Here is a 12,466-nt window from a genome sequence, read left to right as displayed (position 1 = left end):
GGGGAGGCATCATCCCGCCAGGAGGAGGCGGTGGAGGAGGAGGGCCCATGCCGCCGAATCCTGGCATCGGCGGAGGCAGGGCCGGGCCGCCGGGGGGGCCGGGGGCGAGAGGAGGGCCTCCGGGAACAACAACTGCTGCCTGCCTCTGCAGGGAGGGTTCACAAACACCGGGGAGGTTTAAGTCGGGGCCAAGTTTCTCATGTTTCATTCAAGACACTTGACACGCAAATACATCAAGGTGCTTTACATCCTACAACTGCAGTTGGCTCCAAAATAATAAAATAAAAATGCATATAAACTAACAACAGTAGTTTTATTTTAACGTGATGGTACTGTTATACAGTTAACATACGGTGCTGAGTTCATGGAGCCGTGCGGTCAGTTCAGCCACTTGCTGTTTGACGTTTTTGTGCTCGTTTGTTTCCTTTTCCAGCTTCTCTTTCATCTTGTTGAGCGTCTGCATCATATCCTCTTTCTCCTGCGTCTTGGCATCACACTCACGCTCCTTCTTCTCAAACTTTTGCTGCAGTTCATAGTGCTCTGTGATGCAAAGATCAAAGCCACACATTCATTGTATTCATGTTTTTATCTCGAAGATTTTTTTATTTTATCTTTTGGACGAGTAAACTCTTATCATCCACACCTTTCCTCATCTTCTCTGCCTGCTCTTTCCACTGTTTGACCTCGTTTTCGTTGACCAGCCTGCAGAGGGAATGACACGCGATTAATCCCAGCCTGTTTATGAACCAGTTGTTTTTCTGAACTTTAAAGAGAAGCCATTTTGAGCCAACGCTGTTAACACTGCTGCGCATTCCTCACTCTCACAGTCACGTAATTTCTTTCATGTCCTCGTTTGTGTGTCTGTGTGTTTATTGGCTATCGGAGCACTCACATCCTGACGACGTTCTTCACGTTAAAGTTCTCCAGCGGTGCGGCGTCGGGGTCATGACCTTTATCGTTCTGCAGGACCATCTGCTGGACAATACGGTCCAACAGCAGCCAGTACTGTACCGTGTTGCCACTTCTCTTGTCTGCAAACAGATACAGAAGGAGGCACATGTTTCATATTTGTGTCCTTTTTACTCCCTTCCAGGATGTCGTTTTAAAACCTAATAAATTATTTGTTAAAGTTTGTTTCATAGTGGTTCCAAAACCCAAGAAAAACAGAATATTGACAGTTATTCATCATTCAGATAAGATGCTTAGCAGTGTCTTGTTTTGAAACTGAAATTAAACCACAATACTGTTGGGATGCAGCCCATTATTTCTCTTCACAATAGTATTCTAAATGTTAAATGATGATCTGCTTGTGTTTTGATTCCTTCTGTCTCTGTACTGCAGAGGTTGCACATTATAAACTCATGCAAACAACCTCATCACTGGCAGTTCACTCTGGATCTCCTAGGAAAATGAAGTTTTTAAATGGTGAATGAATGATTCAGTCATCTGTTGAGTGTCTCTTTAACTTTCAGATACTTGATTCAAATACAAACTTGTGTAGTTCTTTACATAAAAAACAGTTAAATGTTAGAGTCTAAATGAGTTGCACATTAGGTTTGGTTGGGAATGTGCTAAATCTAAATTCTGAACCACCTAATCTGGACAAAGTCAACAATCTTATCTCGTTGGCAAGAAACTAAATACTGTTTTTTTTGTGCTGCCTCTGGGCTGCTGTTTGGAGCCTCATTATGTTTAATCTTTTAATCACATTTTACTTAAAAAAAAGAAGTCATTTTAAAGATATTTTTTTATACATTTTACCAAAAACTCACGTGGCATGAGCAGACAGTGATGCAGCACAGACATAAAGTGCGGGTATGCGTCGGTGTGGTTCATCTTCTTACGAATGAGGTCAAAAACTTGGTTGGCACTTTTGGTGTCTATATGTACCTAAACAGAGCAAAGTTTAATTAGTAGCTGCTAAACGGTTAAATTCTGATCGCAGGAGTTGAGGAAGGTTGTTCTCTTTCTTACCGACTCAAATCGTTTGGACAAAGCCAGCTCATCCTCGTTCCGCAGCATCTCAAAGTAGTCTAAATGCCTAAGAAGGCGACAAGACATGGCTGAGTTAGAGCGACGGCTTGCAATTGCGAAGCGTTCATGCTTATAATTTCATTTAGAAGGAAAAACAACAACAAAAACAAATTTTAAGCCCCATTAACCTTTCTGAAGGGCTCTTGATCTTAGAAAGATCAGAGTAATGTTTCCTCTGGTCTTAGCTCTCTTTTTTGAGGCTGGTTTATTTCTTGGGGAAAACTGTAAAAGTTTGCCAACTCCAGCCTGTATGAACTTAAATACTGCTGTGTATAACACACACACACAAAGTGGGGTTTAATTCTTTGGTAAGGACAACACTATTTTAATTCCTGTTTAAGCAGGAACCATTAGCTTGCTGCTATATTTGTGTGTTGTTTCTTTCTTAATTGTTTTTTTTTTTTTTTGCATACTGTTTCATAATATTTTTTAATACTTCCTGTTAAAAAATACAAATAACACTGCTGTAGTGGGTTCAGGTCAGTTCTTCCAATTAAAAACTTTGGTTGCAGAGATTACATCTTACCTGTCTAATGTAGAGTTTTCATGTGAACGTAGCTTATCGATCACAGGTTGGATCCCCAGCATAAGAAACTCATATCGGAGGTGGATACGGAATTCCAGGCTGGTCTAATATGGAAAAATAACGGCAGGTCCTGTAATTCACAATGTCCTAGAATAAAAGGAGGTGTGACAGGGACATATAACTTACCTCTCCAGCTCCTTGACTCAGCACAGCGTTAATAAAAGACATGATGGCCGTTTTCAGGCTGACCTCGTCTCTGTATCGACCCGTACTCCGGTCCAGATCATTTATAAGAGTCTGAGGAATGACAAACCATTGCAAGTGTTCAGCATCTTTAGGATGGCTTACTTATTAATAATAATAAAAAACCCTAAACTGTGCACTTAACTGTACTTAACTGTACTCTAGTAGAGAGTTGTGCAATATCATCAACCTTTTTATTCTTGTTCGTCTTTCTTTAAATGTGAATTGTGCAATATACCATACTGGTTGATTATGTTTGTATTTTGCAAATAAACATCTATTTGTTAATGTTTTGTGATGGCAAATACTGGAACAGCACTGAGCTCAGAACAAACTTCCCCAAGGTGTATGACATTGTTCAGTATCATACTGTGTGTCATCATATGGCACTTCCTCTCACCCACCTGGAAGCGCGTTCTCTCACAGGCGAAGCGTTGATAGTGCAGCATGGCCTGCAGGATCTTTTTGTGCCCGCCGGGCACCAGACACACAGCGCCCATTATTTCTAACACCGCCACTTTAGTCTTGATGTTCTCCGTGGCCAGGCTCTGCGCGATGATGTTGATGCTCTCGGAGTGAGCCAGGACGTGGGCGCGGCCCTGCGAGTTGTTCATCAGAGCTTTGATGCAGCCGATCAGAGATGTGTGGATCTGTGACTCTGTGGTGTCGTAGTCCATGCTCTTCAGGAAGTTCAGGATACACGTCAGGCCATCCAGATCTATAAAGCGAGTCACAAACCTGCAAAATATAAAAAAAAATAACAATCTGGAGATAGAGGTCATTCGGCTTTAGAGGTCCCTTCATCTTAGTGAATCTAGTTTTTTTTTCTGAGGCATGCTCAGAAGCTGTAAAAGCTGAGTTCTCCTTTAATGTAAACTCATATCAATTAAAGTCTTAACCAGCACTGCAGTGACCTTTATGGGTGTTTAGTTTTAAAGGAATCATTTTCACAGCGTTGCGAGGAGGTTAAATGAAAGGAGATGTAATGAAAGCTGACAAGAGAAATAAAGGATAAAATGAAGACTGACAGACTGAGCTGTAGAAAGAATTTGCCCACCTCATAGGCTGAGTTCTCAGAGCCGTCTTCAAGCTCTCTATAGTTTTATTTCTCTCCTCCCCGTCTTCTTTCTCCAGAGCGAGAAGAGTCTTTCTCTGTTCAGTGAAACATTGACACGGTCAAGAGTCAAGGTTCTCTTTGTGTTCTTAGATATTTACACAATTCCTTCAGTCCTACACGATACTGCAGTCCAAAATAAAAATACCGTATGTTTTCCTTAAGGGCAATTTTGTAACTAAGAAAAAAAGAGAAGTTCATGTTATTACTTACAGCTGCCATCAAATTTAACTGATCAATATAATATTCTGGCCAGCTAGTTGCACTTTTGTTTTCTTCTTGTTCCTGAAAAACAGAAAGGTACAATGCAAAATAAATTAGTGACTGCTCAGAATTCTGGTTTAAAAGAAAAATAATGAAGTAAATTACCACAGAAAATAAAGTGGTCATCTGCAGGGTATAAATATCAACTGGATTTGGTTCAAATTAAGAGATGTGACATAAAAATGTAGTCAGAAAGGCACAAAAAAAACCATCAAATATCTGGTTCATGTCACTTGTTTGAGTTCTTCAAAGCAGGAGCAGAGCTTCTTCCTCTTTCCTCCTACTTTCCATCATTTGTCAGATCAATAGGCTTCGAAAGACACCAGCAGAAACACCAGCCTCTGCTCAGGGAGCTGACAGAAATAACTACAAATGGAGCGAGAACTCAAACTAGGGCAACACAGATATTCAACCTATTTTATCTTCCAGTGCTTCAGTAGGTGGTGAAAGTGCCAAAAAAAAAGAGAGCACAGCTGCTTGAGAAAATCTAGAGATTAACAAATGATTGTTAAAACTGTGGATTAAGGACACGGCCTGACTTATGGCAAGATTAATCTCCCCACAGGCATGTTTGCATTACAAGTATATAAAAACTGAACCCTGAACTTGGCTGGTACATAAAATGTCTCCTGGCTCCCAGTTCAGGTCTTGCTTCATTAAGCTCAAGCGAATTGTGAGCGTCAGAAACTAATTGAGCGACACATATTGAAGCAGACTGCAGAGACTTGGCTGAACTGGGAGAAGCTGTGGGCCTTGGCTGTAACAGGAAGGCCCGATCCCGCTGTTCCATTCATAACCAGCGCCAGCTTGACCGGGAGGGTGCTGGAAAAGGTTCAGTCTATTAGAGGAGCAGACGCTGAGGTGGGGCCGCTTTCCTTTAAGTGCTGATCTTATGCTTCAGATGTCAGCAGTCCTCACCTTCATTACAGTTTATTTAGGGTAAAGATGACAGGAAATAGGGAGCGCACACAGAGGGGAAATTTTTTTCTTCTACTTTTAGAAAAACAAAGATCAGAGATGCTAGGGGAAACAGAAATCCATTTCTGCTTCTTTTGTAGGATAGTCTGCTTGAAATAGAAGTTAGGTCCCAGTTTATACTTTTCTGGATTACACCTTTTTCTGTTTTAATGAAACTCAAAACCCAAGTACAAAAAAAAAGGTTGGATTAGTGAATCCTCCTCTTGGCAGGTGACGCAGCCCTGAGGAGCGCCGACAAAAGGCAGGAGGAAGACTGGTTCTCTGCAGAATGATTACATCAGCTCAGGTGTCTGGCCAAACCAAACAGCTAAAGCTTTGATGCACTTATCTCCTCCACATCCAGGCTCGCTTCTGAAGCCAAGAAATTACTGGTGAGAGAAAGGAGCACCCTCATCGGTTGTGGGTTTGGAGTGCCTCAGTTGTGACGCCGCTCTTTTTCCCCGATCACCCCTGCAACCCCTACCCACTGCTGTCATAAAAAAGCTGCACCTGTGGAAGCGAAGCCTTCCTGTTTGCTTTGGACAGCCGAGAACTTCCTTAGCCTCTTTTCTCCACACACACACACAGCTTTCCCCTCTGAGCTCAGATAGTGAGTTTGTATCTGTTTGGGTTCGAGCCAGAGCTTGATGCAGAGTCAGCAGTACTTTTCTGTCTTTTTTCCCTCCTCCCTTTTCTCCAGGTCGATGCTGCACTTAAAGTTAAGATTCATCTAAATCCTCCTCCACTGTAAAAGCAAAACAATCCATGCACGGTCTGAACTAAAACAGATACATTTGGTTTTCTTCCAAACGTACAAAGGAGGAGCAGCACAAATGAAAGAGAGAGAGAGAAACATTTCAGTTTGAATATCTTTACACCGTTTGCTTTGTTGAACTAGACAGTGGATGTAGTTTAGTGCCAAAGTAATAAAAAAAACATCTACACTTAAAGTTCATCCAAAAAGTAAAACATTTAGAGACAAACACAGACTTGTGATGTCGTTTCTTAGGTCTACTATCAAATTTTCCTTCTGCAGTATCATAAAGTTACTATAGAGATTATCTGTCAACATAAATACACATTGTTGGAAGAGAAATGACTACTTACAGGAATAATTTTTCATTTTATTGCTGTGAGATATTTCTGCTTCAACAAAGTTCCTGAGTTTAGTTCCAAAATGGTAACACATTTCTCCCCTTCCAAAAAAACAAGTTGTGCAATACTTGTATACTAGACTATCAAAACATGTTGGATTGCTGAACAGACGTGTACATCTTTCTGTGGGACTCATTTTTGAGGATTTCTACTGAAAATCTCCATCCCCAGTCTGCAGTTCAGTCTGGACAGGATATCCTACACACCAAGGCTTTCACACTGCTGCAGAAAAGTGAGGGCATTTTCAGCGGAGGCTTGACCTGCATTGATCTAAACTAGAGCGGGCCATCGTGTTTTCCTGCATGCCGAGGGTGGATTCATATCCAGAGAAAGCAGGAACAGCTGAGGTGCCTTTTATCAGGAAGGAAGGGCATAATGAAATATGACTCTCTTACAGAGCAGCAGAGGATGTTATGGCTACATGGATTCTTTGAAAGGACAGGTGTAATAACTTAAATTATATATTTATTTTAAATAAAGGCTTTATTTTAAGTAAATAGACTTAGCTTTTCTCATTTTTTTTGTTTCAGGCAAGTAGTCCTAAAAAATGAAACAAGAATTTTACAGGAGAGGGAGACACTTTGGTCTTACTAGAGACTTGATACAATATTTAAAACCCTTTTTCATTTCTGGGAATTCTTGTTTTATGACTGACTTATCTAATAAACATGCTAGATTTAGCTTTAGTCGGGCTTCATATAAAATCATTTTAATGACTATCCTCTTTACTCATCACAGAGCTTTTGACCGCGGTCTAAGAAAGTTCTTAGGAAGGTGATTAAAGTATAGATTGTTCTCAAGATGAACACACTGATTGGAAAGTAAAGATGTTTTTAATGTATAGAACAAAGATAATGGCACACTTATCATTTAACAACCTGAAGCTATTACTAATACTGCTAATGGTGTACTTGAATTACCTGAGGCTTATGCTTACCTCTATATTAAAGGAATAGTTTGACATTTTGAGAATTGTCCTTATTTACTCCGATCTTGAGGACTGTACATCTAGTAAAATAGATCCTACTCTCGTATATTTTCTAAATACAAAGATACTAGCAGCAAAGTATTACCTGTGCACAAACACTGGACCGGAGTCATTTTTTGTTGTGTTCAGTTAACTGCTTTCTGTCAGCAGCCTTTTATTAACAAAAAGCTCATTTCCAAAATAATTTGGACACCGTGCATCTATAAATAGAAATAAAATGTGATGATTTATAAATCATTAAAAGGCTTTATTGAATTTAAATCACTACAAAAACAGCATACCAAATGTTGAAACTGATCAAATCTATAACCAGAAACAGAGTTTGAAAAAGATTTCGTGCTCTGAGCTTGTGGGAACTCTGAAGGCACACTGCTGTGGACTGGAAAGCAAAATGTTTTGTCATTCTTTCTTGATATAAGATTTGAGCTGCTCAACAATTTGGGGTTTCTTTAGTTATATTTAATTGTTTCACAATATGTCTTTTTTCAGCACAGTGATAGATCTGAACTCAATGTTCTTCACTATCCAACAACGTTGTTGCAATACATAAAAAAAATGTGGTTTGGCATTGTCTAAGAGAAATAAGAATGACTTTACTAAGGATTCAACTTCTTTGTTTGTTTTGTTTTTTTGCAGATGTAATTGCACACAGACATGAGTGATGTCAGCCTTCACATCTCACTTCTGGCAGGGAAGTGGATAAACATCTTGGGAAAATATGTCAAACTATTCTTTTAATATTTTAAAGCCCAGGCTTGAAGAGCTCAATATTTAAACTGATGCAGATTATTTCAGTAAGAAGCACTGTCATCCACTTTTTTTTTTTTTTTTACTCTTGTAACAGAAGAAATCACACAACAGCCGTGTGACATGCTGCCAAAAAAATCCCTTCAGGAAACACATTTGTTGATTTCTACTGTATAATATTCACTTTCGGTTGGAGCTCCAAGTGTTTTTTTTTGACTACCCTTTGGTTTCTATGGTAAAAAAAAAACAACTACATATGATTAATAGTTAAAAGCTAAAAACTGAATTTACTGTTTTGGCCAATTTTCCTACAAAAACAAAAATTGATAGAAGTACATCTTAAAATCAAGAAGACAGTATCCATCTTTTTTCCTTTTTTTAAAATTAATCACCTGGTTTTTTTACACAGCCTGCTGTGAGCAGAGAAAAATGCAGATAAAACCCTTTTTGCTGTAGAAAGTAAATCTTCAGGAACCATAAATAAAAGGAGGGAGGAAATGCACAACACAAATAGATATTTGCAGATCTGATTCAGGAGATCTAGTCTGACAGCACTGAGAGTTCAAACGCTGCAGTGTGAAGTCGACACAAAGTCGTGACGCTTTTACCTTTTTCTTGCTGCAGTAGATTTGCCATTTCTTCTCTGCAGGCAGGGCGAACATGGCTTCTCTGTGTTTCTCTGTGAGGTCAAGCTCATCCTGCCAAACGTGGGGGACAAAATGGCAAGATGTTAAGAAATGTTGGTGCGGAGGCTTCAAAATTCCTCACTGAGAACTGCATGGAGACGCTAACAGTTCTGTGCTCGATCGCTGAGCATTATTGTAGAATGTAATTTATTTAGGGGCTGCAAAGGCTATCACCTGAACATGGTGCAAATATAGAAACAGCCACGTAAATCAATTTTGTTTTCCTCTAAAACAAACACGAATTTTCCAGAGGTCAGTTTGCAGCTGCAGACCGGTTTGTGCTGAAAATCGACTGGTGTCATCCTCCATTCACTGCGACTGTGAATTAAATCCGATCGCTTCCAGGTTTTGGACATGTGAGTAATATGGAAAAGATAAGGCGTGGTTTGCGTTTTTGACATGTGGTGACGAACATCTGGAAACAACATGTGTCACAGCACATAAAGGCTGCAGCCGGGAAGTGTTGGATTGAAGACCAGAGCCAATTTGGGGAAACTGAGACGCATCAACAAGAGCTGCAACTGATTTGAGAAATCTCTGAGCTTTAACATTATTGTGTAATTTAATTCAGAGATAACTGTGCTTAATTAGTTTCATGTGCTGAAAGCCACCAGAAGGCTGTTTAGCTTTTGAAAACAAAAGGATATAAAAGTTTGGACACATCTAATGGTTTCATAAATTACTTTAAATGAAGACAATTACACTGATATTTTAAAAAAGACAATTTAATTTTATATAGATACCTTGTTAAATAATAAAGTGGTTGTGTTTACCCACAATTTTCTTGATTTTAAGCTTGTCCTTGCTTCCAACAAACCTATTTAGTTTATACATTATATGATGGTAGAGAAGCACGAGGCTGTTCTTTTTTTTCCCCTTAGCAAACAGAGTAACAAAAAGCCTTGTCTTCACACTAAACTTAGTTAATGATGTCTTCATAAAGAATGGTGGACAAAAACAAGCAATTAGCAGATGGAGGAAGCTGAGACACACACAGCTTCTGAATGAAGCCTATTGATAGGCAGAATTTCATGCTTACATTACTCTGGCAACCACGAGAAAGGAAACCCGTCCAGAAGAGAGAGTGGGACACGACAAATTAGAAGTGACAATAAGAGAGAAAGAAAAGCAGGCTGCCCTGGTCACTCAGAAGATAATTAACTGTAAACTGGGAGAAAACTTCAATTTATTTACCGTAAACTAAAATAAACTGTACAATGAGGTCAGAATATATTTAAATAAGTCTTGTAAATTAGTTTAAAGATCTTTTATTGCAATAAAACATAGCACAAAATGTAAGGAAATTTGTATTTGGTTGATTATTTCTTTGTTGTATTAAAGCTTCTTGGCCATAAATCTTGCATCGTTGGAAATCCTGTTTATTTCCCCTGAAATGGAGCCACAGTTGTTAGGAAAATGCATTTGTGGGTTGAGCAGCAGAGTTGAGTATGTGGGTTGCGCCCATTAATTTGTCAAATCGTCTCTGACAGTGCCAAACAACTTATTCTATTGACTCTTATTATGAGCTTCTGGTAGCCCAGGTGCTGCCAATTAGGTGCCTGATTGGCTCCTGGTTGTTGGCACATTTGAGCAACAAGTGGCAATCCCACATCTCCACAGTCTGGGATTGAACTCTACCCTCTAAGATGACAAAGCTCGCCCCCACAGAGCAAGGTTTATCTGAGACTAAACCCAGAATTTGGGAGTGGAGAGGATGGAATGACCAGCCTGCAGCTCTGATCTTAACCCCATTGAACACCTGTGGGATCAGTCTTGGTGTGCTGTTTGTTCCAGAGCGACCAACACAACCAAACTGGATGACTTGTGATAAATGCTGGAATGCTGTCCCACAGCAGTTTGTGACCAAGCTAGCGAGCAGCATGAGGAGGTGTCAGGTGGTTGTGGCTGTGGCTGGGTATGGTTCTTCCACATGCTACCGAGCCCTTGTTCGGTAAATAAATAAATTGTTAAATTGCCAATATGTCTTGTTTCTTCAGACTTCAATTGTTCAATCCAATAAAAAACACCAAAAACAGTCAATAGCAGACTGATAACCCACAAATCCAATTTCCTACCAAATGTGGCACCACTGAAAGGGAAATAAACACGTTTTCCAACAATATAAGATTTAATTCCAACAAGCATTAATACAAGAAAGAAATAATCAACCAAACAAAAATTTCCTCACTTATTGTTTAGTTGCCAGCATTTCATATTCATAAAATTATACATATATTTTTTTCAAATAACTGTGTAAGACTGTGTGATTTATACTGTTTGAGAAGAGGATTAAGAGCACTTCTAACCTTTATGTCACCTTGCACCAGTTTGTGGTGACTGATGAGCTTTAATAGTAGTTGGATGTCTGCAGCAGAGCTGAATAATCTACAGACAACACTTCAGAATGAGATCGAATTACAAAGGATTTGTTGATCTGAGAATGCTTTTTCTGAAATGCAACAATCAAAATGCTGTTTTTTGTTAGTACTTTGCTTACTTTTGTTTTTAACTTTTGTTTTATTGTTTGCTTTGCTTGTTAAAAATGATTGTTGTTGAGAAAAGTTTAAAAAAGTGTTACATAAAGTGGAACATGTGGTTTTTAATTAAGTAAACAGGTTAAAAATAAAATTAAAGAAAAAGAAGGATAGCATCTTACCACCAGCTCGGAGAACATGTTGTCCAACTCATCGTACCCTGGCATTGGCAGTGACGGCTCCATGCTCTGCAGGGCGAAGTCTTCCCGCAGCCTGTAGGTGATCTCGGGGTGATCGTTGCTGTTAAAACAGCAGAACATGAAGGAGAGACCACCACGGCCGCCGCCGCCTCCCCCACGTTTCCGAGGAGCCATGGCTGTCTGATGTGTATCACTGGTCAGGTAGGGAGGGTGGGAGGCTCCCTTGGGGCCTCTTTACAACCTCCTCCACCTCAGAGTTGGGCCTCCGTCAGAGAGTTCTGAGGACACAAAGAGAGGACACGGTGAGCTTTCAGTGCTAGTCAACACCACTTTGGTTTGTCCTTTTAAAGCAGGCATTCACTGACACCACTGACAGCAAAAAGAATCGATTTAACCAATAAAACATAATGCAGCAAATACTAAGAGTAGGTTAATCTCAGCACACACGGTATGACCTGGGTGAAGTGCAAGAAAGAAAGTTTTATAGCATGAAATTGGCCAGTAATGACTTTAGGTGAGCACTTATTTCAAACTGTCGTTTAGTAAAGTTACAAAAGTAACCACAAAGCCGTCTAATCCCACATAAGAATCCAGGAGGGAGGCAGTTTCCAAAGCTACACAACTATTCAACAACAACTCAGGCAGAAATACAGCCGGCTTATGACATAACATTTAATTAGCACCAAATACAAAGACCAGTGTGTTCTGTTATTTAACATAAAATCCCAGCAGTTCAACAGAAACACCACTTCTTACAGCCAGATAAAGAAAAGCTCTAAGTTTTCCTCACATATAGCCTGATGATCTCTTGTAATGGTTAAAGATCTAATACCATTTTCTTTAAAGGGAGTTTACAATACATACCATCACAAAGATAGGACAAAAGATTCAATTAAACTGTTTATACAGTCAAGTCCTGCTATTTGAGCAGGGGTGTTTGAAATGAAGACCATAATTTTCCTGGATTAGCAAATTCAGTCACTCATCTCCCTTTCCTTCTCCGATTATACCAGTAATGATGATTAGGGAGGTGTGTTTAAAACAGCCGAGCCGAGAGAACATCTCGTCGCTCAGAAGA

At 39.6% G+C, this 12,466-nt stretch overlaps 1 protein-coding gene across 1 annotated transcript in view; it reads right to left on the bottom strand.

Annotated features, from left to right (window-relative positions):
• daam1b (dishevelled associated activator of morphogenesis 1b) overlaps positions 1–12,466 on the bottom strand; it is a 38,624-nt gene that overhangs the window by 6,021 nt on the left and 20,137 nt on the right. The window contains exons 2-14 of the mRNA XM_037981598.1: positions 11,371–11,666; positions 8,637–8,726; positions 4,131–4,202; positions 3,861–3,955; positions 3,208–3,541; positions 2,747–2,857; positions 2,561–2,664; positions 1,975–2,041; positions 1,773–1,890; positions 893–1,031; positions 644–702; positions 353–540; positions 3–145 (exon numbers count right to left, since the gene is read on the bottom strand). Coding sequence (XP_037837526.1) covers positions 3–145; positions 353–540; positions 644–702; positions 893–1,031; positions 1,773–1,890; positions 1,975–2,041; positions 2,561–2,664; positions 2,747–2,857; positions 3,208–3,541; positions 3,861–3,955; positions 4,131–4,202; positions 8,637–8,726; positions 11,371–11,562 — 1,712 coding nt within the window. The 5' untranslated portion in view covers positions 11,563–11,666. The remainder of the gene's footprint in view (positions 1–2; positions 146–352; positions 541–643; positions 703–892; positions 1,032–1,772; positions 1,891–1,974; positions 2,042–2,560; positions 2,665–2,746; positions 2,858–3,207; positions 3,542–3,860; positions 3,956–4,130; positions 4,203–8,636; positions 8,727–11,370; positions 11,667–12,466) is intronic.

The sequence above is a fragment of the Kryptolebias marmoratus genome, linkage group LG19 (assembly GCF_001649575.2).
Source record: "Kryptolebias marmoratus isolate JLee-2015 linkage group LG19, ASM164957v2, whole genome shotgun sequence".
Classification (NCBI taxonomy): domain Eukaryota; kingdom Metazoa; phylum Chordata; class Actinopteri; order Cyprinodontiformes; family Rivulidae; genus Kryptolebias; species Kryptolebias marmoratus.
This window is presented reverse-complemented; position numbering and strand designations above follow the sequence as displayed.